The 25933-nt window shown below is 43.2% G+C and overlaps 1 protein-coding gene across 1 annotated transcript in view; it reads right to left on the minus strand.

Moving 5' to 3' along the window:
* The window catches only part of lrrk1 (leucine-rich repeat kinase 1), a 128712-nt gene that overhangs the window by 75300 nt on the left and 27479 nt on the right, over positions 1–25933 (minus strand). Inside the window, 2 exon segments of the mRNA XM_083915136.1 lie at positions 958–1129; positions 14897–15087. Of these exon segments, the coding sequence (XP_083771262.1) occupies positions 958–1129; positions 14897–15087 (363 nt within the window).

Below are 25933 nucleotides of genomic sequence, written 5' to 3' on the forward strand. Positions count from 1 at the left end.
GTCATCATCAGGTTATCTCATCAGGTTATCTCAGCAAAGGAGAAGTGGTCACTAACACAGATTTAAATAAATTTGTGAACAGGATTTGAGAGAAATAGGCCTTTTGTGTACATTTGTGTGCAAAAATTCTTTGACCTTTGATTTCAGCTCATGAAAAATTGGAGCAAACACAAAAGTGTTGCGTTTATTTTGTTGTTTAGTGTAAATGAAGACTGAAGTAATTCTAACTAACCAGATTCGTCTTGTTGACTGATCAAGGGAGACTGGTTTTTCATGTTTCATGCTACTTCCTTTAGCACTGCCAGTTGAGTCCATGATGAAGGAGAAGTGGCATTCATCAAATACAGATATACCCAAACATTACATCTGTATTTCCTCTAAACCAGGTAAGACATAGCACAAGGGTATGTTACACCATGTGGGTGATCAAACTGGTGTTGCTAAGTTTGTGACCAAGTCGAGTCAGAACCAAGCCCCACCCACCAGCCAACCAGCCAGACAAACTTTGTCATGTTACAGCGCAACAGTAACTGTTATGTTTCCGAAAAAACTTAATGTGAGAAATATGTTAATACAGAAACAGAATCCGGATTCATATTTGATCAGTGCTGTCTAGTTTCAGTATGATCAGAGTTCAGAACAGTAACTGACACTGTCAGACTCCTCTGCTCTCATTGGTTGTTGTTCAGATGCCATTAGGAGCACCAGGTGGAGGAAGAGGAATTTGATGGTTACACGGATCATCTGTCTCATGTAGGACTGTAAGGATATAGTGACAGTTTCAGCAAATATGACAGACTTATTTCTATAACAGTTACCTAAGCTTCAAAAACACCTAATACTGGATTACATTTCCCCAAATTCAACCCTTGTCATCGTTTTATTATACCATCTCTGACCAGTAAACGGAGGATTAACAAAGAACACATGTCATTTATGGGGAAAAAAGGCTCCTACCAGGTATAGAATCCAGCAGCTCTTTGACCAAGCTGGCGTGGCCATAGTATGCTGCCAGGATGGCTGGATTGCTGTTGGATGGCTCCTGAGGTAGAGTGATACGGGCCTCTTTCAAGAGGTAGCACACACTCTGCAGATCACCATGCTGAGTGGCTACACACAGGAGGCGTACCTGTACGCACACACACACACACACACACACACACACACACACACACACACACACACACACACACACACACACACACACACACACACACACACACACACACACACACACACACACACACACACACACACACACACACACACAATATTGAAACTTTACAAGGACACAGATTAATTTAAGTCCTTCAAAAAGGCCGGTCATCCACGCAAAAAAAGTGCACGAGAGGACAGGATTATGAGAAGACTCGCAATGGGGAATCAGTTCAACACTGCAGCTGGAGATGCTTGTCAGTTCAGTGCTTAACAGGACAAGGATCTGTTTCTGCACACAGTATCTTGTCTTTTAAGACTTTTTGGAGTGAAAGCCCACTCTGCAGTGACCAAACCTCTCATCAGCAGAAAGAATAAAAAGGCTAGACTTGCCTTTGCTGAGGAGCATGTTGTGTGGACAGAGGAGAACTGGTCCAGAGTGACTTCAGTAATGAGAGGATGTTCAGTTTATTTGGGTCTGATGGAAACATTATGTTGGCCGTAGGACTGGGGAAAGACTGAACCCAAAGTGTGTAAAGAAGTCAGTTAACTCTGGAGGAGGAAGTGTCATGGTTTGGGGATGTTTTCTGCAGCAGGAGTTGAGCCTCCTGTACAGCTCCATGGCAGGGTGAATGCAAATGTTTATGTGAAAAAATACCTTCACTGTAACTGTCTCCCAATCAGCTGCAATTTTCATGCAAGACAATGCCCCCTGTCACACTGCAAAACAGGTTAAGCAGTTTCTTGAAGCTAAGAATATTGAAACAATGAAATGTCCAGAGTCCAGATCTAAACCCCATAGACAATCTCTAGAAAATCTTTGGTAACAAAGTAATATGTAAGAAACAGTTAGTGAACTGTGGAAGAGAGTGAGTCAGAATGGACCAAGATCAAACCAGAGCAGTGTGAGAAACTAGTGATGTCCTGTGGGTGCAGATGTGCTGAAGTCATTCAAAGCTGTGGCCTCTACACTTCCTGTTCATTTTTGAATCCTAGAGAAGAAAATATTGTTGAAATCCTCTCTTCTGACACAATGGTTACTGTTCTCTAGTTTTGATCAATGTTTTTTTTTCACTAAATAAAGGTTTTTATTGAAGTACCTTGGTTATTTAACCTGTATCCAACTTTTTTAATTAATGTTAAATGTGATGTCCATATTATTTGAAAATTCATGAATCTGTCTTTTGCTTTTCCACAGAAAAAAAAATCAAGTTTAGAGAGGCCTTTTATTGTGACCAGCCAATAACCATTTTGTCTTATCAGCATCATGATATGCCATACCTGTCAGGCTATCTCAGCAAAGGAAAAGTGGTCACTAACACAGATTTAAACATATTTGTGAACAGGATTTGAGAGAAATAGGCCTTTAGTGTACATTTGTGTACAAAAAGTCTTAGACCTTTGATTTCAGCTCATGAAAAATTGGAGCAAACACAAAAGTGTTGCGTTTATTTTGTTGTTTAGTGTAAATGAAGACTGAAGTAGTTCTAACTAACCAGATTCGTCTTGTTGACTGATTAAGGGAGACTGGTTTTTCAGGTTTCATGCTACTTCCTTTAGCACTGCCAGTTGAGTCCATGATGAAGGAGAAGTGGCATTCATCAAATACAGATATACCCAAACATTACATTTTGTATTTCCTCTAAACCAGGTAAGACATAGCACAAGGGTATGTTACACCATGTAGGTGATCAAACTTTCCATCCAAGAATACATTTGCTGAAATTTGTGTATAAAAGGGAAAGCTGAGTCCTCTGTCCAAGAGCCCACCAACAATATCCAACAAACTCATTCTGTCCAAAATGGGACCACCATGATCTACAAACTCAATGAGGCAACTTTTCACTTCAACACTCACAGGTCTTCAGGAACTTGACGAACTGAACTGAAACCCTTGTTGTTCAGTTGCAAGCAGTTTCCCCCTCTTCCACGTAAAGCTTAACCTTTCAACCTCCGAAATGGTCAGAGTTAAATCACATTCTAAGTTGGCTGAAGCACTTGCTGTGCACACAAGCCTTAAGTGATTCATCACTTAGTCTAGAGAATGTCTAAACTGAAAGTTGTTCCATTTGAAAAAGAAAACAGAACAAGGTTAAAAGTCTACAGTCACGCAGCTCTGTCAGGCTGTATTTAGCCACACCTTTAGCTCACCGCGCAATAAAATGAAGCCATATTTCTATTAGTCTAACACAATTGAATTTATTGGCACAGGGGTTAGCTTGCCACAACCACAGCAACCATGTAACTCAGGGGTGTCTGTTAATCTCTCATGTTAGTTCTGAGAAGAAATACATAATTCCTGCCTTATTCCTAGTAATTTTCTTCTTCAGTTACACAGATATCGTGATGTATCGAAAATAAATTTTCTTACAATATATCGAATATGCGTATCGTGATATCGTTCTCAAGGGCCAAATATTGTGACAGTATCATATCGTGAGTTTCTTTTATCGTTCCACCCCTGACATCCGTTCACCCCTTATAACCCAACTACAAACACAGAGCACTGCACCACTCCAGGGGTCACTGTAGTAGAGTATGGTGCCAATCTCTGCCAGGTGTGTCTCCCGCCCAAACAAAGAAAAGCTGAATCTCACTTAATTTTCCCTGCCAGTAGAGCCCTTTTGCATTTGATGATTTTCCGCCACTTCAACTATTGCCTGACCAGCTGGTCCCAACTCTGGCAGAGTTCATCGGCCACAGGAACAGCCTGGTGTCACTCGAGGCTCTGTCAGAGGTGACCGTTATATTTCTCTGCAGAAGAGCTTGCATATGTATTTTGTATAATATTGTACATGTATTGTGTTTTTTTTCTTCTCTCTTTTTCTTTTCTTTTCATCTTTTTTAAATAGACATTTTTATTGCCTTTACACATCATGGCAAGGGGACTACAGATGAAAACTAGCCTTCTGGCTAATTCTGGCTTTTTTAACCATGTGTAATCATGTGTTTTATGAAATTGCACTGTCCCCTTTTAAATAAACTAATACCTAATACCTCTATGAGGAATCCTTAATCAGCCCCAGAACATACTGGTCTTATTTAAACTTGTCTCACTGACTTGATTGGCTACTGATAGTTTTCATCCAACTGAAATAAGGCTTTTCTCTGCCTGTTAAGCAGACTCATACTCATGACTCATACTGTATAACCCTTTTTGACCGCAGGAACTCTTCCAAGAACACTTGAGAAGCTAAGTACCTAATCTTAATGGACAATAAGGGACTTTATTTTTAGAGTTTAGTTCCTGGTACTATTTGTTCCAACGTATTCAGTGCCAGTTTTTTGCCTCGGTCAGGCCACATCACATCTGGAACACTGAACCACTGGAATATTTGAGGAGTGGCTGATTAGTTCAGATACCCTCTGATACTCTCTTTTACAGGAATGACTTTTAGTTTGATCAAATTTGAGAGTTTCTCTACATAAACAATTAATCTCTCCTGTTTATTTATGGCCACCGCCCATGCAATTACAGTGACTATAGAAAGTTATGATACCCTTTTGAAATAGTCACTTTTTTGGTTTTACAGCCTGAAATTATAATACAATACAAATATATATATATATATATATATTTAAACATGATTTACACATTTTGCCTTACATTCAAGTGAATTTTAAAAAAAAAAAGTATGAATATTACTAAAAAATGAGAAACTAGAAAAGAAGTGTTGGAAAAGTAATGAGTCCCTTTAGAATAACCATAATAAACATTCTCAGGTTTAACCAATCACCTTCCAGATCACACACCAAGTTAATTGGCCTCCACCTGACATCAAGTGTGGTGTTTTTGATTTGACTTCAGAAAAAAATCACCTGTTCCTTGAGGATTCCACTCCTAGTGGTGCATGGTAACACAAAGCATTCACCATTGTTGGAAAGATGCTTTCAAAAGAGCTCCAGGATAAAGTTGTGGATAGGCACAAGTTAGGAGAAGGATCTAAAAAGATTTCAAAGGCTTTAACTTTCCCTATGAGTACCCGTCAGAGCAGCAAAGTGGGGGCCACACATTAGAGGTGACATATTGACACATATATACTGTGTGTATTTCTAACTCACCTATAATGTAAAATAACCTTGCACTCAGTGGGAGCAGTAATGCTATCTTTTGGATTGAAGGATGGCTGACATGTCCCGAGAAAGTCTGGTGGTTGAGACACAAAGGACTTCACAGAGATGTCCAGCAGTCATTCTGGATCTCAGTCTGCTTTTGTTCTGATTTAAAAGAGAAAACGTTTGTTCACATATGTATGTTGAGCCACAGGCTCATCATTCTTTTTGCGTGGTGTCTCATCAGAGGAAACTTGGCATTATCCAAACTATGATAGAAGTCAGGGAGGGAGAGAAGCTGATGTTGCCTCTTCAGAGAATCATCACATTGCATTTCAATCAGTTTTAACTGTAGACTCTCTTCTACTTCTTCTGCATCCATCAGGAAGGGGGTCAAGAAAAGCTTGATTTGTTTTTCCATTACAGAAAAATCTTGGAAACGCTTGTTGAATTCCATCACGAGAGATGCAATCATAGACACACATTTCTCCTTTTTAGCAGAAAGGTTGGCCTTTGGAAAAGCAGACTTGATTTCAGACAGGGCAGGTAGGTGTGCAGCATTAAAGCTTTGTACATGTGTCTCAAACAGGTGGAGCTTTACATAGAAGGCTTTCATGTGTGCATACAGGTGTGGCACGAGCTGTTCTTTGCCTTCAAGATTCAAGATTCAAGATTCAAGAAGCTTTATTTATCCCGAGGGAAATTATTGTGCAACAGTTTCGATACAAAGGCGGAAAAGGATCAGAGTAACAATAAGCATAAACATAAATCAAATCAAAATAAAGCTAACGTCAGATAAATCAAGCAATGAACCAAGTGTGACAGAGTGCAACAGACGTCGTGGTTAAGCGTAGGTATATACAATATACAACAATACGCAGCGTGCAGTTTAGCAGCAGATTGAAATAAAATAAGTACAAACTAGATAAGTGAGAAGGAGCGATAAGTTATAAGTGTTAAAAATGTTAAAAATGTAGCAGCATGTCCTACAGAACTAAGTGACAGTATGGCACAGTGGAGTGTAGCAGCATTTCGTACTTAAGTAAGTTAAGGTAAACCACAGTGAAATGTAGCAGCATGTCCTAAAGCACAGTAAGTGTATCAGCAGATAGTTACAGTAAACCATTAATAAATAAATAAAGTGATGTAGTGGTGGTATAAAGTGACTGTGTCGTATAGCAGCATTACTTACTGAAGTAAGTGACAGTACAACTGAATAAAGTACAACTGAATAAAGTGGTGCAGTGATGGTATAAAGTGACAAAGTGACATTTTCAGGATACAGTGTCTCCACTGTTCCTTACCTGACTGGGGGGAGATGAATTATAAAGTTTGATGGCCGCCGAAAGAAAAGACTTCCTCCGGCGTTCAGTATTACACCGTGGGAGAATGAGTCTATGGCTGAATGTGCTTCTGCTGGAGGTCAGCAGCTGGTGGAGAGGGTGAGAGTTATTGTCCAGGATGCTGTGCAGTTTAGACAGCATCCGCCTCTCAGACACCGCCACCAAAGAGTTCAGTTTGACCCCCAGGACGGAGCCAGCCTTCCTGATGATCTTACTGATCCTCTTTGCGTCTGCTGCCCTCAGTCTGCTGCCCCAGCACACAACAGCAAAGAAGATGGCACTGGCTACCACTGACTGGTAGAACATCCTCAGCATGGTGTTACAAACATTGAATGACCGGAGCCTCCTCAGGAAATAGAGACGACTCTGGCCCTTCTTGTAGACAGCCTCAGTGTTCTTGGAAAAGTCCAGTTTGTTGTCCAGGTATACTCCAAGATATTTGTAATCCTGGACAACATCCACAGTCACGCTGTTGATGGAGATGGGTGTGGGGGCAGATTTACTCCTGCGGAAATCCACCACTAGCTCCTTAGTCTTGGTGGCGTTTAGAATCAGGTGATTAGCTGCACACCAGTCGACAAAGGAGTCCACAACGCCCCTGTACTCCTCCTCCTTCCCCTCACTGACACAGCCAACAATTGCAGAATCGTCGGCAAACTTCTGCAGGTGGCAGGACTCAGAGAGGAACTGAAAGTCTGAGGTGTACAGGGTGAACAGAAATGGGGAAAGAACAGTACCCTGTGGAGCTCCAGTGCTGCAGACCACGGTGTCAGACACTCCGTCCTGCAGTCTGACATACTGTGGTCGACCCGTCAAGTAATCCGTAATCCAGGAAACCAGGGGAGGGTCCACCTGCATCGCCGTCAGCAGATGTTGAACGCACTTGAGAAGTCCATGAACAAGATTCTCACTGTGGTCCCCGCTCTGTCCAGGTGGGCGCAGGCACGGTTGAGCAGGAAGATGATAGCATCCTCCACTCCTAGTCTCGGCTGGTAGGCAAACTGTAGAGGGTCCAGTGATGAGCTGACCAGGGGCCGAAGAAGTGAAAGAACCAGCCTCTCCAGGGACTTCATCAGGTGCGACGTCAGCGCCACCGGTCTGTAGTCTTCTGAGGTGCTGGGACGCACCTTCTTGGTAATGGTACCAGGCAGGATGTCTTCCACAGCACAGGGACCTTCTCGAGACTCAGGCTGAGGTTGTAGATGTACTGCAGGACTCCACACAGCTGGATTGCACATGTTTTGAGGACCCTCTGGCTGACACCGTCGGGACCCGCTGCCTTGCCTGGGCGGAGTCTGCACAGCTCCTTCCTCACCTGCTCTGCAGTGAAGGTCTGTCTGCTGTGTGTGTTGGTGGGGGTGGAGAGAGGTGATGGCGGGGGGAGGGGACAGGTAGGGCAAAATCAGGAAGGAATTGAGGGGGAGGTGTCAGCAGGGTTGGAGGTTTGGAGGTGGGTGGTTGTAGAGGAGCTGTGGGGAGGTGGTCCAGAGCCCTTTCATCAAATCTGTTGAAGAACAGATTTAGCTCATTGGCACGTTCAGTACCACCTCCTACCGTCTGGCTACCAGATGGTTTGTAGCCAGTGATGCTCCTCATGCCGCTCCACACGTCCTTTAAGTTGTTCTGCTGGAGTTTGTGCTCCAGCTTCCTCCTGTAGGTGTCTTTGCCCTGTTGGATCCTCTCCTTCAGCTCCCTCTGGACCTGCCTCATCTGCTCTCTGTCCCCCTCTCTGAAGGCCCTCTTCTTCGCATTCAGCAGGACCTTGATGTCTCTGGTGACCCACGGCTTGTTATTTGGGAAACAGAGTACAGTCTCTGTAGGAACAACGCTGTCCACACAGAAATTGATGTACCCTGTTATGCAGTCCGTGACATCATCAAGGTCCTCCCCATGTGAATTACAGAGCAAATCCCAGTCTGTGAGTTCAAAGCAACCCTGTAAAGCTTCGTCAGTCTCCTGTGACCATCTCCTCACAGTCCTGGTGGTCACAGGAAGCCGCTGGACTTGGGGCTTATACAGGGGCTGCAGATGGATGAGGTTGTGATCTGATCTTCCAAGAGGAGGAAGGGCAGTGGAGCTGTAAGCCTCCTTAACATTAGCATACAGCAGGTCCAGTGTCTTGTTTTCCCTGGTGGGACAGTCCACAAACTGCTTGAAAGTGGGCAGTGTTGCAGCCAGAGTGATGTGGTTGAAGTCCCCAGATATTGCAATGAATGCGTCTGGGTGCCGTGTCTGAAGTCCCGCGACGACGGTGTGGATGACGTCACTCGCGCGCGCCGCGTTTGCAGTCGGAGGAATGTAAACAACCAGAACGATCACGTGTGAAAACTCCCTCGGCAGATAGTATGGCCGCAGACTCACGGCAAGCAGCTCAATGTCCGGGCTACACACACGCTCCTTTACAGTCACGTGTCCAGGATGACACCACTTGTTGTTAATAAGAATAGCAAGTCCCCCACCTTTCCTCTTGCCACTCTCACGGTGACTCCTGTCCGCCCGAACAGTCTGAAAGCCGTCCACAGTTACGTTCGAGTCCGGGATGTCCTCGTGGAGCCACGTCTCCGTGAAACACAGCACACTGCTCACACGATACATCCACTGAGTCTTCACCAGGCCCGCCAGCTCGTCCATCTTGTTAGCCAGCGACCTTACGTTCCCCATGGTGATGGAAGGGAGAGATGGTTTATATCTCCTCTTCTTTTCCCGTTGTTTACGTCCAGCCTTACATCCCCTGTACTTTCCTCAGTTCTTTGGGGATTTCAGGCCTCTCCCGCATTAGCGCCGTTGGTGTTAGCGACAACAGCTGTTCACGGGTGTAAACAATGGAGCCGCCGCATTGTTGCGTCCAGACGGAGACGCGGTCGGCAAAAATAGTCCCAAGAATGAGACAAACGGATAAAAAACACGTAAGAAAGTTCACGAACATAGTTGGCTAAGGTTAGCACTACGACTTACAGGAAAAAGTACTAATAAAAAGACAGTAAAATAAGATAAAATAGCAAAAAAGTGCGGAAAGGAGAGGGAGCAACTGTTGCTGGCTGCCGCTTTACACAGCGCCGGAACCGGAAGTCTCTTGTAGGCTCTTCTTCAGTGTATTCAGATGAATAGTAAGATCAACTAAAAATGCCAGGTCTGCCAGCCACAGAGGGTCTTTGCATCGTAAAATGATTACTTTGTTTTATCATGTTTGATGTATTGTTGTATTAAACATTTTGTCTAGTAGAAGAGTGCCGACGCGTGCCACACGGCATAGCAGCATAAGAACTAAGCTCTGGCATCAGCCTTAAATTAAATTATCTTTACTCATTAATACTACACACAAACAAACAAATAACACCTTGCTTCACTTTGACGATGAATGGGGACAAAGGCAAGAAAGGAGGATATGAGCTACGCAGTAACTTTGAAAGAGAATCAGAGATGGAGGCTGCAGTGAGATCAAAACACTGGATTCAATCCTCACGGCAGTGAGTGAAGTTGTGACTGCGGGGAATGGCAGTGCTCCAGGCTAAATTGAAAAGGGACCTCTCTGCTTCAGTCCAAATTGAAGGGGCAGTGAAACGCGTTGGCCAGGTGGAGGAAAACATGCTTGTCATGGAAAGACGGGACATCGGAGTAAAAACTCTCACCCAGCTGCTCACTAAACTAAAAAGTGACCGATCTGGAGGGGTGCTCTAGGTGTAATAATATCAGGATATATGGCATCCCTGAGGACGCAGAGGACACGTCTGCAGTGACTTTTATTGAAAACTTCTTTGGGGCAGAGCTGGGGAACACGCGGCGGTGCACTGGGAGTTGAGCGCGCACACTGCGCCATGGTGGTTCGTTTCCTACAGTTCTCTGTTAAAGAAAAGATCCTTCACGCTGCTTGGAAAAAAGAGCTCCGTGTCCAAAACAAACGGTTGTATTTTGATCATGATTATGCAACGGAGGTGCAGAACAAAAGGAAGGAATATATACCCATCAAGAAAATACTAAGGGATAATGGCCTACGTTTACAGACCCAACTAACAAGATTGCGTGCCTTCTTCGAAACGGGCCCTGTAATGTACAACAGCGCTGAACAAGCAGCAGAAGACCTGCGGAGGAGAGGATACACGGTGGGCGAGATACACGGTTGGATCAAGCGCCAAGACATCTCGAAGGAGGCGCTGGCTCTGCTTCTACCTTGGGAGACAACGGAGGCCCGACCCGGCGGAGGAAAGCACCGGTTCCAGGAGCAGGTTTGGGAGAAGCTGAAGGACTACCGTAGAATGGAACCCGGAGCCACAGTAAGAGATGAGTAAGACATGTAATCATAATTTCCCCATTATCTTATATTATTATAGTAATGTTTAGTTACAATATAGGCTGATGCCCAGAGGCAAAAGACAGAGCCACCAAACTATTTTTCTCCACTACTGAGGGCCCCACCCTGTGGCCAGCTCCCTCACTGTCTAAAGCGATATGACAGCTTTTCTGATGGAAGTTCAGTTCACTGTTCACAGTACTCGTGCATCTGTTCTATACTCCACTGTTTATTACCATAGGTCTGGGGTGATACAAGAATGTTTCAAAGACTGATGCATTATCAACACTATAATATACAGTCTCTAAATGTAAATGGGCTAAATAACCCAGTCAAAAGGAGCAAGATGATAGCTAAAATAAAAAAGGAGAAGATAAATGTGGCATTTTGGCGAGTACGCACCTTTCAGGTGCTGAGCATGAAATGCTTAAGAAGATGGGGTTTAGAAACACCTTCTTTTCATCATATAAGAAAGGAAAAAGAAGGGGAGTAGCTGTATTTATTTCTAATGTTTTTAAATTCGAATTAATATCTCAAATGAATGATAGAGAAGGTAGATTTGTTTTGGTAAAAGGAAAAATAGACCAGAAAGAAGTAACATTATTTAATGTCTATGCTCCCCCTGGGAGCAATATAACCTTTTTTAGAAGGATATTTGAATTAATTACATCACAAACGTATGGGACTCTGATTTGTGCAGGAGATTTTAATATACTTCTGAACCCCTCTTCAGATACAACCAATAGAACAAGAAGAAGGAATTTTATTGAAAAACGCATAAACAAAGTACTTAAAGACTTGGGACTTATTGATGTATGGCTGGCTCTGAATGGATCAACTCCAGGATATACCTTTTATTCTGCAAGACACACAGCCCATTTCAGGATTGACCATTTTTTCATGTATAACAAAGATTTACATAGGCTGAAATATTGCAGAATGGGTCAGAGGGACCTTTCAGACCACTCAGGGATTTTTTTTAACTTTACATTTAGATGGTAGACAGAGAAAAACTTTGTGGCGACTTAATACTGGTTTGCTAAATTACTATACCTTTAGAAATTCAATGGAGAAGGACTTAGCATTATACATTCAGGACAGTGATAATGAAGAGGTAAACCCCAGTATATTATAGGATGCAGGGGGAAGATTATAGCCAGAAAAGCCGCACTTAAAAAGATGAAAACCCCAAAATGATTTGGTTTACAGTAAAAACTGAGGGATCTGGAACAAATATGCATAACAAATAAAGAACCTTCGATTTTACAACAAGTTAGACATACTAATCAAGAAATAGATAAAATATTAGGTGAGGAGGTTGAGAAAAATATAAGATTCATGAAACAAAGATTTTACGAGGCTGGCCCTAGGGCTGCAAAATTGTTGGCTTGGAAGCTCAAAAAACAACAGGCAGAAAACCCCATCCACAAGATTAGAGACCTTAATACCAACATAATTACTAACAATTTGGATGGCATACAAAGAGCATTTGAAAGATCTTATGAATCTTTATACTCTCAATCAGAACAGGTTAATAACCACTCAGCTACTGAATTTCTGAGCTCCTCACACCTTCCCATGCTAGGTAAAGAAGCTAATGAAAAATTAATCTCACCAATAACAAAGGAGGAAATAAAAAAAGCTATATCAAGTTTGAACACTAACAAATCACCCGGCACTGATGGCTTTCCCCCAGAATGGTACAAGTCAATCAAAGATCACCTGCTCCCTTATTTGGAGTCCGGCTTCAATGATATTCTAAAAGGAGGCTCCCCCATCCCTCCTGGAGAGAGGCCTTCATATCTGTGATCCCCAAAGAGAATAAGGATAAAGAGGACTGTAAAGGGTACAGACCTTTTAGTGTTTTAAATTCAGACTATAAATTGTAAGCCACCATTCTTGCAAAAAGAAGCGAACTTGTTATGCCCTTACTAATAGAAGAGGACCAAACAGGATTCATAAAGAATAGACAGACGCAGGACAACATAAGAAGAGCCTTACATACCATTGAACAGATTAACAAAGCCCAAATTAGTGCCATTATTCTCAGTTTAGACACTAAAAAAGCTTTTGATTCAGTCGGATGAAATTTCTGTATTTAGTTATAAAGAGATTTCACTTTAGTAAGGACTTCATACACTGTATCCAGGCTTTACACCTCCCCCACTGCCAGAATAAAAGTTAACGGCAGTCTGTCTGATTCTATAACTTTATAACGTGGTTGCAGCTTTACAACCTATTTAATTTATTCATTGAACCTTTAGCCCAAGCAATACGTCAGGAGACAGAATTAAAAGGTATTTCCATAGGAGGGGTGGAAGATAAAATAAGCCTGTATGCGGATGATGTATTGGTCACAATAAAAAATCCTACTTCAGGCGGCCAGCCTCTATTAATGAAAATGCTGGAATCATATGGAAATATTCAGGATATGTCTTAAATATACATAAAACACAGGTTATGACATTTAATTACACACCTAAAGGAGGACTCACTGCAATGTATAGTTTTAACTGGAATGCACCCTGCATTAAATATCTTGGAGTGAGCTTGCCTAAAGACATGTCACAATTACTCAATATTAACTATAACTGCATTAACAAAAAACTATATGATGACCTTGATGGGTGGAGCCTGTTGCCTCTGGACTTTGGTAGAAGAATTAGATCAATAAAAATGAATATCCTTGATGTCAAACGTATGGACTAGGTGGGCTAGACTTTTACAGGTACTTACAGTTCCGTGATTATTTCTGTAAAAAGCTGAAAGGTTGTAACCCAGCCGAGTCACCAGAGATTATATATATATTTATGGATGCATACAACTCTGGTGATATTAAAGGACTCATAAGCAAGCTATACCACAGCATCACCTCATTGAAGAAGGACTCTACAGACTATGTGAAACCACGGTGGGAAAGAGAGTTGAACATTGGGATAACAGAGGAGATGTGGCTGAACGCTTGGGAAACACAGTCATCCTCCACCAACTCCTGGCCTGGAGAGACTTCTGCTGGAAAAGCTTCTTTTGTTTTTTTATAACTCTAGAGCAGAAGTCCAAACAGGTCGCTACACAACCGGCCTGCTGGAGACAATGTGGAGAATATTTTTTGGTCTTGCCCTTCCATCCAGTTTCTCTGGAGGGAAGTGGCAAAAATAATTTCAAAGGTTCTATGTTTTAATATGAATGTATTATTCACGACTCTCTACCTTGGGAATATGCCAGACGGGTTAAGTAAAGCTGATGTGTGCCTACTTAGGGTCTTGCTGGCTGCGAGTAAAAAGGCCATCACAAAATGCTGGCACCAGAAAAATGCAAGCAAGCCTATCTGGCCAATGAGTGAGACTGTATGCATGTACTGGGTATGATACCTTGTCTTTTGGATTTGTTGATCACCCCCGGATGTTGAAAAAGGAAAAGTGTTCTATGTTTTGTATTTGTGTCTTGTTTTACAAAAAGATGAGTTTTTAAAAAAGCGCTATAGTAAATAAACTTTTATTTACTTACAACATAAGAGACATTTATCAAAATACACCAACATAGTTATGTCATATAACAACTTGTGACAGTGAACAGTTTTAGGCCAGAGGAGTTCAAATTATCCAGAATTTTAAAACATAAAAAGAAAAGATGATAGAAAAGTCTGTTTTTTCTTGATTATCTGGAGACCCGTTGAGACCTCTTATAGGGGTCCCAACACCAGTTTGAGAACTACTACTTTAGATCCCACTGAGACCAGGTTTATTTATTTAATTATGTTTTTAATTTTACATGTCAGACTATGAATTCAAGTCCCTGAATTAAAATCCAGATCCATTTCAGAGCCCCGTTCCAATCATGGGCTTTGAATTTTGGTTTATGTTTGGAACGTGGATTGTTCCTTTAAGTTTTCAATAGACAAAGTTGGATGTAATGACATATTAATTACCACATACACAACACATACATACTGTAGTCACAGAGGGGTATTCTAACACACTATGTAAAGCAGATCATCAAAGTTCATGTAAGCCAAGTAAAGATTTTGACTGTCATATATATGTGTGGGTGTGCTCACCCTGTCGATGTAAGGTGTTCCTGCACTGCACTCCACACAGCAGGCTTGTTGGATAAGCTCCCTGGCAGCCTCCCCCTCTTCGTCTTCATATGCTGCCTGGATGTTCTCCAGAGTGGGAGAAAGAGCCAGAGCAGAGCCAGGCCCCGAACTCTCCACCACCGATGCCTTGGCTCCCATTTCCTCCCTAGGGCCTGATGGGACAGAGCACAGAGACAGAGGGACGGCGGTGGTCAACATTTGTGAGGAAGAATGGGATCTTACGGAAGCTTGTGGCAGCATGCTGCAGGTTGATCACATCGTATTACTGTAGTCCTGTTTGCAGCATACACACAGAAGTAGGTCACCTTATTAACGAACACTCTCATGGCTCATGGACTAAAGAACAGCTGAATGAATTAGTGTACACTGTGAAAGAGTTACAGCCTCTGGTGGCAGGGGAAATCAGCACTTGACACTGATCTTACATCACACTCATATATTGATATTTAAAGGCAAATACTAATACTCTTGGACTCCAAATGTCCATATTCACCAATAAGCTTCAATCCTCCATAGCTCATGGTGGTAAATGAGATTTTTGTAACCATTGGAGTTTGTCGGCAAGATTTGTGGTGAATGCTTTCCTTTCTTGAGGATTCATAGGGAAAACCTGAATTAGTGCAGCAAGCAGGTGAGAGCTTGTTGCAATGTGTGCAATACACATACTTTACTGTATGTTGTTTACCACACTTTGGATTTGAAATCGCAGACCGTCCAATATTTCCTGCTTTCTCGCTTCTGAAGATTTCAACCATTCCAATTTCCAAGACTGTCTGGCTGAACTAGAATACTGAAGTCAGCCGTGACTAGATCTCCTTCATCAATGACATTAACATTAAACACTGCACAAAAGGAGCCTCCAAGATCATAAAAGACCCCTTCACTCTTCACTTAAGCCTCTTTCAAGGCTTCTGCTTCAATATTCTGTATAAAAAGGTACAGACACAGAAAGGGGGGGGGGGGTTGTTCCTCCTTTAAGCTGCCCCCGCACCTTACCAACTGAAGTTTGCACAACACACCCACTAGCTCACACATGGGCTCAAACGCAGGTTAAACAGTCTTTGTATGAGGGAACTGGCAGAGTAAACTCCATCTAATGTTGCTTCCAACTGATTCGGACATTTGTGTTCTCACATAGAGCTTCTCCAGGTAATGTCTAGATAAGTTCAAGTTTGAAGTGTGTGTGAAAGGGGTCCTCGACACAAAAACACTGTGCAGCACTTATGTGTCAGGATTTTACAACTTTAGAAGACAAGTATTTTATTATTTAACACTCTGGTTAACGATCGACCAAATAGCTCATTCACAACTCTGACACTATGTGTGAATGATGAATGAATGAATAATAATAATATAAATCCCAAACTTCCCTCTCCCGGGCCACATTAACCAGCTCTAACTGGAGGATCCCGAGGCGTTCCCAGGCCAGTGTGGAGATATAATCTCTCCACCTAGTCCTGGGTCTTCCCTGAGGCCTCCTCCCAGCTGGACGTGCCTGGAACACCTCCCTAGGGAGGAGCCCAGGGGGCATCCTTACTAGATGCCATTCTATTCCGAGTTCCTCCTGAGAAAACCCATTTCGGCCGCTTGTACCCGCAACCTCGTTCTTTCGATCATGACCCAGCTTTCATGACCATAGGTGAGGGTAGGAACGAAGATTGACCGGTAGATTGAGAGCTTTGCCTTCCGGCTCAGCTCTCTTTTCGTCACAACGGTGCGGTAGAGCGACTGCAACACCGCCCCCGCTGCTCCGTTTCTCCAGCCAAACTCACACTCCATTGTCCCCTCACTCGTGAACATGGTCCCGAGGTACTTGAACTCCTTCACTTGGGGTAAGGACTCATTCCCTACCTGGAGCAAGCAATCCACCGGTTTCCTGCTGAGAGCCATGGCCTCAGATTTAGAGGTGCTGATCCTCATCCCACCCGTTAAACACTCGGCTGCGAACCGATCTTGTGAGTGCTGAAGGTCAATGACCGACGATGCCATCAGGACCACGTCATCTGCAAAAAGCAGAGACGAGATCCTCAGCCCACCGAACTGTAACCCCTCCCCACCACAACTACGCCTCGATGTCCTGTCCATGAAAATTACGAACAGGATTGGTGACAAAGCGCACCCCTGGCGGATGCCAACCCCCACCGGGAACGAATCCGACTTACTGCCGAGGATCCGGACACAGCTCTCGCTTTGGGTGTACAGAGATCGGATGGCCCACAGAAGTGACCCCCTCACCCCATACTCCCGCAGCACCTCCCACAGTATCTCCCGAGGGACCCGGTCATATGCCTTCTCCAGATCCACAAAACACATGTAGACTGGATGGGCATACTCCCAGGCCCCCTCCAGGATCCCTGGGAGAGTGAAGAGCTGGTCCTTTACCAGGGAGGCTGAGTAGTGTGATACTCCTGTAATTGGCACACACCCTCTGGTCCCCCTTTTTAAACAGAGGAACCACCACCCCGGTCTGCCACTCCCTTGGCACTGTCCCAGACTTCCACGCAATGATGAAGAGACGTGTCAACCAAGACAGCCCCTCCAAACCCAAAGCTTTCAGCATTTCTGCACGAATCTCATCAATCCCAGGGGCTTTGCCACTGTGGAGTTGTTTGACTACCTCAGTGACTTCCGCCAGAGATATTGACAATGATTCCACATCAGCCTCCAGCTCTGCCTCTACAAAAGAGGGAATGTTAGTCGGATTAAGGAGTTCCTCAAAGTGCTCCTTCCACCGCCCGATTACCTCATCAGCTGAGGTCACCAGCGTCCCGTAAACAGCTTGGACAGTTCCCCGTTTCCACCTCCTGAGATGTCGAATGGATTTCCAAAAGCACCTTGGTGCCGCCCGAAAGTCCTTCTCCATGGCTTCTCCAAACTCCTCTCACACCCGCTGCTTTGCCTCTGACACAGCAGAGGCTGCAGCCCTTCTGGCCTGTCGATACCTTGCAACTGCCTCAGGAGTCTACTGGGATAACATATCCCGGATGGCCTCCTTCTTCAGTTGGACAGCTTCCCTGACCACCGGTGTCCACCACGGTGTTCGAGGGTTACCGCCCCTTGAGGCACCTAAGACCTTGAGGCCACAGCTCACCGCTGCAGCTTCAGCAATGGAAGATTTGAACATTGCCCACTCCGGTTCAATCCCCCCAACCTCATAGTACCGTATTACCCAACTAGATCGCTGCGCTCTGAGAATGCAGGGCTACTTGTCGTTCCTAGAGTCTCCAAAAGTAGAATGGGAGGCAGAGCCTTCAGCTACCAAGCTCCTCTCCTGTGGAACCAACTCCCAAGTGTTATTCGGAATACAGACACTGTCCCCATATTTTAGATTAAACTTAAAACTTTCCTTTTTGATAAAGCTTACAGCTAGAGCTTACGAGCCCTTAGCAATGTTTTTATTTTTAAGCTGAATTTGTTCTGCTTAATTATGCTGCTAAAGGCCTACTCTGCCGGGGGATATTACTTTTCCAGATACTCTGAGCTTCTCTCCTCTCTGTCCGTATCATTAATGTCTCATCAATGCATGTTACTAATTGTTAACATGTTATCGGAGTTGTTTGTGCTTTGTCGTCTCGCAGGTCTCTGCTGATCGTGGTGGTGCCTGCTGCCGTGGTCCTGCATGATGCTTCCTGCTACTATTATAATTTATAACCTTAGCTGTGCTTGTTTCTACTATTCTGCTGTATTAACTGCATTTACTATATTTATTATTATAGTTACTGGAAGTGTGTCTGCGTGACTAGCACAGAAGTCTAATAACTGACGACCACTCGGATTTAGATCAGGGAGGCCGTTCCTCCCAATCACGCCTCTCCAGGTGTCTCCATCATTACCCATGTGGGTGTTGAAGTCTCCAAGCAGAACTATGGAGTCCCCTACCGGAGCCCCATGCAGGACTCCATTTAGGGTCTCCAAGAAGGCAGAATAATAATAATAATAAAAAGGAGCACAGCAAGTGTTTCCTGGTTTCCAGCTGTAAAAGGTGTGAATGTCGTTACACAGAATAATGCAGAACTGATGGTTGCTAATCGCTGGTTGACTCCATGGTTTTCTTTTTCAGGCCTGTCTCTACTGTCGGCACACATCTTGGTAAATAAGATGAAACCTCTGCTCGTAACTCAAACTCACAAAATTGAATAAACCAGGCCACAATGCTGCTGAATTTGGGCCTCACAGTCAGTCAGACACGCCAGTTCGTGAAAACATCCCAGGTTGTATCCCAGAAGTTAGAGTTCTTTCCAGACAGGGGTTTGGAGGGAACTGTTCTCACTGACATGCACTGACCTGATGTCAAGTGGACCGGGTTGATCCACTGCAGTTCTCATGAAACTATGCAAAGTTTGATTCTGAAGTTATCAAGTCTGACTGCTTTAAGTTTGATTTTGAAGTTATCATGTCAGTCTGCTTTAAGTTTGATTCTGAAGTTATCAAGTCAGTCTGCTTTAAGTTTGATTCTAAGGGCGTACTCACACTGTCCTTCCGCACCGCGACCCGGGCTTTAGGGTACTTGTCCCCCCTCCCTCTCCCCCCGCGCCCCAGCCTCGTTTGTACTCACACTGCCAGGGCCGGCCAATGCTTCTTGCTGTCCATACGCCATCACGCCGTAACACGTCACACGCATTGATCGCGTGTGTGTGGCTTTGTTTACAAATCTTTCCACAGACCTCAGAGTTTTTGTGCGTCTTGTTGACTGTTTTTGAATATTTTCATCCGACCAAATCTGCAGTAAACACTCCCCCTCCGCATCCCATCAACGTGAAACTTTCACCGCCATTGTTGTTGTTGTTAAATGTCAGCGCATGGTCCTTCCTTCTATTTACATGTCCTAACAGGCGGACATAACGCTACTGCCGTAGGGCTCGTGCTCGTGCTCGTACACGTGCGCACACTCGTGCTTGTACATGTGCAAACGGCCGTGGACGGCCCGCTGGCCGCAGTTATGCGCGGAACGGGTGCACTCACACTGCTTAAAGGTACTAGGCTTTAGCTGAAAAAACGGTTTTGGCCCCGGCCAGAAGGACAGTGTGAGTGCGCCCTAAGGTTATCAAGTCAGTCTGCTTTAAGTTTGATTCTGAAGTTATCAAGTCAGTCTGCTTTAAGTTTGATTTTGAAGTTATCAAGTCAGTCTGCTTTAAGTTTGATTCTGAAGTTATCAAGTCAGTCTGCTTTAAGTTTGATTCTGCAGCATAGAGGTCCGGGGCTAATACTCAGGTCTAACAACGCGCCTGGTCAGACTGTTTATTCATTTTACCAGCACACACTTCTGTTTCTTCTTTCAGCAGTGTTTCAGCTGCATGTGCCTGCTTCTTGCAGTCTTTCCTATGAATAATTAAGACAAAGTGAGTCTTACTGGGCTGCTGCTGCTATATGAGAAGGCCTGAGGGAATAAAACCATTAGACACATGTGCGCCTCTAGGTTTACCATCAATACTCCCCTATCACAGCTTTACACAACCTGTCTGGACAGGATGAAAGAAGACGTTAAGGGATGAGGCTGTGAACATCTCCTCCTCTGAATTTACCAATTCACTTGACCATCTGATAGAGTCCACGTGAAATAGGAGATGGAGCGTCTTTAGCTTCTGTACTGTGATGTATTTACCGGTGAAACAAGAGGGGTTTAAATCAATTTCATTTGCATTTCCTTTGGACGAGGGAGAGACGCCAGAGGCTTTCAACCAGCTCCGTGTCGAGGTGGTCAGCACACGCAAATGTGTCTGGCCCCCCAGTCCGTCATGTCGCCATTGGCCCGGAGCTCTCCGCTCCCCCACCAGCCACTTTGTTCTTCTGATTATTGTATTCGATGAACATAACATTAGGTTATGCCCACTGATATCCAAACACACATCTCTCCCCATCTCTCTATCGCTCTGTAAACTTGTATGATCACCAGTTGACGCACAAACTGTTAAGTGCGGTTTCATATGATCATTGTGGCTAGCTAGTCGTTAAAGTCTCAGAATGAGTTAAAAATTATCTAATGTTGTTTTTCGACATATGTTTGGCATTTATCAAGAGATAAATGGACAATGAACCCAGGGACACTGGATTAAACTGGGAACAATTATTTTTTATTTCACTGGGACTTTTTTTTTATATTTAACTTCCTCTCTTGTAAAATTGCTTAAACAATGAAATGATTTACCAAAAGAATTGTCGATACATTTTCTGTCAGCCGACTATGTCATATACAGTTTATGTCTCCTAGACTCCAAGGGCCTCATTTATCAATCTTGCGTAAAAAACGGGCACAGATCTGAGCGCAGAATTGGTCGTAGGAAAGGACCCACGTGTGATTTATGAAACATTCGTATCCGACCAATCTCCGCGTATGAATGAGCGGGCCTTGATAAATGCGGCGGCTGAATTTGATCGTCATTAACATGTTACGCCCTTAAATATTCCTGTTTCGGAGGCCTCGTCCACTGAGGTCAAACATGTAGAGGAGAAACGCTGGTTAGAGAAGAAACTTTTCCGACACAGAGTTCGGCATCCTGACATCCGAGATGGAACAAAATAAAGATGTGCTTTTTGGCAGTCTTAAGAGTGGAATAAAAGGGGCCCATAAAAACGCTGTGTGGAAAAGTCAACCCGAAGCAGCGCTCCACTGTGACCCGTGTGCGCCTGTGCGTGTGTGCGCACTGCTGAACCTGCGCTCCTGCTCTGTAGCGGGGTTTGCCAGCGGGGTTATTAGGTATTCTGTTAGAGGATAACCTTTGTCACCTAGAAGAACCATACCAAGATGTTAATCATCTGATGCGTTGTTTGATTTAATGCAATTTATCGAGGGTAGCTACTTACCAAGGGGATGACTTTGGCTCTGCAGTGCGCATTCCTGCAGCTGTGCACCAACACATTCATTCAGTCATTCATATTCAACAGCTTGTCCCTGTCGGGGTCGCGGGGGGCTGGAGCCGAGCTGTTTTGAAATATAAAAGAAACGTGTGCGTGTGCCCCCCCGGCCACCACGTTTAAAAGCGACAGCTTGGCATCACAACTCACCTGTACATTTATCGAGTGGTATTTTTGGCGATTGATGAATGCGTAATCATTCATGGATGGTGCCTTCAGACACACGAGTACAATCAATTACTTTATTTTTTTTTAAATTTGTTTTAAGAATCCGTTTTGATCTGTTCTTAATCTGTGACTGCTTATGCTTATTGACAGCTGAGGTTTGTTAATTATTTTCAGCCAGATTTTGCTGTGCTGCACCGCAAATACACAGGCTCAAATGTGCGTACACGACCTCAGACCAGACGTGAGATTTGATCGTAGCTCCCGCTCACGTGCAAATTGATAAATGCCGAAGTTTGCCAGGAAATGGTCGTACGCACGTTTTTCTGCCGTATGTTCGTTTGATAAATGAGGGCCCTAGACTCTATCCCAACTAGGTTACTTAAAGAAATGTTACCTATAGTTAGCACTCCCGTATTAGATATGATTAACATGTCTTTATCAGCAATAAGCCTGTGAATGTCCTCATTCGTCCAGGTCTGACGAGTAGGAGGACTTTATCAGCAGGTTATGTACCACAGTCTTTTAAAGTAGCTGTAATTAAACCTCTTCTTAAAAAGCCCAGTCTTGATCCAGAGGTAGTAGACAACTATAGACCTATATCTAACCTTCCTTTTCTCTCTAAGATCCTCGAGAAATTAGTCGCCAATCAGCTGTGCGACTTTTTACATAATAATGAGTTATTTGAGGACTTCCAGTAAGGATTTAGAATGAATCACAGCACTGAGACAGCACTGGTGAAAATTACTAACGACCTTCTTATAGCTTCAGACAAAGAACTTGTCTCTGTACTTGTCTTACTAGATCTTGGTGCTTCTAGGCTGGACTACTGCAACTTATTATCAGGCTGCTCCAATAAGTCTGTTAAGAGTCCAGTTGGTCCAAAATGCTGCAGCTCGTGTACTAACTAAAACAAATCGAAGAGAACATATTTCTCCTGTATTAGCTTCTTTGCACTGGCTACCTGTAAAATCTAGAATAGAATTTAAAATCCTTTTCCTTACCTACAAAGCTCTTATTGGTCAGGCTCCATCGTATCTTAAAGAGCTCATAGTACCGTATTACCCGACTAGATCGCTGCACTCTGAGAATGCAGGGCTACTTGTCGTTCCTAGAGTCTCCAAAAGTAGAATGGGAGGCAGAGTGTTATTCGGAATACAGACACTGTCCCCATATTTAAGAGTAAACTTAAAACTTTCCTTTTTGATAAGGCTCACAAGCCCTTAGCAATGTTGTTATTTTTAAGCTGATTTTGTTCTGCTTAATTATGTTGCTATAGGCCTACTCTGCCGGGGGATAATGATACTCTGAGCTCATCTCCTCTCTGTCTGTATCATTCATGTCTCATCAATGCATGTTTTTAATTCAACTTCTTCCCCGGAGTTTTTTGTGCTTTGTCATCTCGCAGGTCTCTGCTGATCGTGGTGGTGCCTGCTGCCGTGGTCCTGCATGACGCTTCCTGCTACTATTATCATTTATAACCTTAGCTGTGCTTGTTTCTACTATTCTGCTGTATTAACTGCCATAACATATAAGTCATATTCACATTACTATAGATATTATTATAGTAACTGGAAGTGTGTCTGTCTCTGTCTTTGTGTTGGTCTTTGTCTCTCTCTGTCCATCTGTCCATCTTTTCTTTTTCTCTCTCCTTTTCTTCCTCCCCAACCGGTCAAGACAGATGGCCATCCTCCACAGAGCTGGGTCCGTCTGACGTTCCTGCCTGTAATAGGGAAGGTTTTCGTTGCCACCGTACTCTACGGGGGAATTGTTGGGTCTATGTTTATCATAAATAAGTCATAGAGTGTGGTCTTTACCAAGTTTGTAAAGTGTCCTGAGATAACTTTTGTTATGATTTGGCACTATAAATAAAATTGAATTGAATTGAATTGTAATGGAACTAATGTTTCCACAGTCACATTGGAACTGTAACATTGGAATGCAGAGCAGTTAATGTCTTGTTGCCTTGGTTACGGAAGATGCTTTTCTTATGCTTGTTTGTTTAGATGTTTGTGCTGTCATCAAAGTAAAAATAAACAGATCAAGCCGACCTTCAATCATTTTACAGACTAATGATACGATAAACTAATCATTTCGGCAGTTACACCCTTACTGCTTCCTAACCAAAAGAAATATTAAATGCAAAAAAGTGCTATACACAAGGTGAGTGCTGAAGACTAGCACGAAGACTAGTGCTGAAGCACAACAAAAATGGTTAGCTCAGTTCAATAACAAACACACATTATAACAGTAACTAGTACTCAGATGACATTATCCAGACACAAATTACAGGTAAATACTAAATAGACACGGGGTCTTAATAATCTCAGTGGATGGCAGGTCCTCCCTGACTATCGTTGGTGCTATAACTATTATTACCTTTTCATCATAGGAATTGTGTCAGAATGCATTTGAATGATAAACACAAGTGGTATAAGGAGCATACTTTACAACATGACAGCTGGTTCGATTTGGTCTGGGGACCTTTGTTGCATGATGAACCGTGACGCTCTCTCCTCATGTTTCCTGTTCATCTCTACTGTCTTCTATTGAATAAAAGGCAAAAGTGCCACAAAAATAAGCACTGAATCAAGCCTTATGCAGCTGCTAAACTGATGAGAGAAATTCAGACTTCTACTTATCCACAATTCCTCACATGCTGATTCAGAGGCATTTCTATTTGAATAAAAGAAAATTGTTAAACTTGAGTGAGTGATTCGTATTTTACATAATGAGCCTCACAAATCCAGTAGGGGAAAAAGAGCTTTCATTTCAGTTATTGAAATCAAAAATGACACTGGTACAACTTCATTTACAAATCCATCCTCAGTCTGCTGCCCTCTTATTCATCCACTTACAGTTTGTTTATGTCACTGCCATCACCTGCACTCCCAGGGCTTCATTACTCTCCATCCCCTGAGTCTGGAAATGATTTGGTAAAAAGGCCTTCTCCTCTGCCCCCCGTCAACCTGGAACAAACTACAGCAAAAAGTGAAGTTGTCCACCGTGTTTCCTCGAGAGGATTTCAAACCACTTTTAACAAATCTGGAGAGAGCGCCTGTGGGGGTCTGCTCTTGATCTTCTTGATAGTTTTAAACTACCACTTTGGTACTTTTGAAGTTGCCAGTTTAATCCTAACGTTTGCACTTTAATATGTAAACCTGTTTACATTTGTTTTGTGCTGAATTATACAATGACATACAGTTTGTCAAAATAAAATAAACTCAAGTAAAATGGTCAATTGGATTTTTTTGGAGGGAAATTAATCGTTTAGATGAATTAACTGATCTGTAAAATGGAAGAGGGAGATGAATCAATAGAAAATACTCAGGCAGCACCATTCAAGAGTGCAGCTGATCAGTGTCAGTGTGAAGCTTTCAGGGGAATTTCCACCTCAATCATCACAACGTCTAACATTCAACAACTGTTTCACTTTCCTCTGTCATTGCTGGACCACAAGAAGGAACCAGCTTCACATCCTCTGTGGTCTATTTTCAATCCTAACATGTCAAACACATCATTTACAAGCCAAACTAAATCAGTTGTCCCACTCAACTGTACACACAACCAGGAGACAATGATTTCAACTAAACTAGACTCTGCTACAGGTCAGTTACACTCAGTGCTCAATGGCAATGACTCTTAGAATACTGAAACTGTACTGGAATCAAGTCAGTGGTGCCATTTTACTGATGAGAAGACTACAGTGCACTACATTAAGTTTGTATTGCATGATTATAAAAGTAACCATTGTACAGAGGTATGGATGTAATTATTTCTCTAGAATAATAGTATACATAGAAGTATAAATAAAAGTAAGCATTTCACGTAATGACTGTAGCCTAGTAAATTCATTTAATGTACTACTCTGAGTGTCATTGTTGCACAAGATCCAGCAGGTTGGCCCTTAAGAAGACAGTCATATTGCCTAGGAGGGGCTGTTCAGTGTTTGTTTGCTTATGGCCAAGGGAAATAAACTGA

This window comes from Echiichthys vipera, assembly GCF_963691815.1.
Source record: "Echiichthys vipera genome assembly, chromosome: 1".
NCBI lineage: Eukaryota > Metazoa > Chordata > Actinopteri > Perciformes > Trachinidae > Echiichthys > Echiichthys vipera.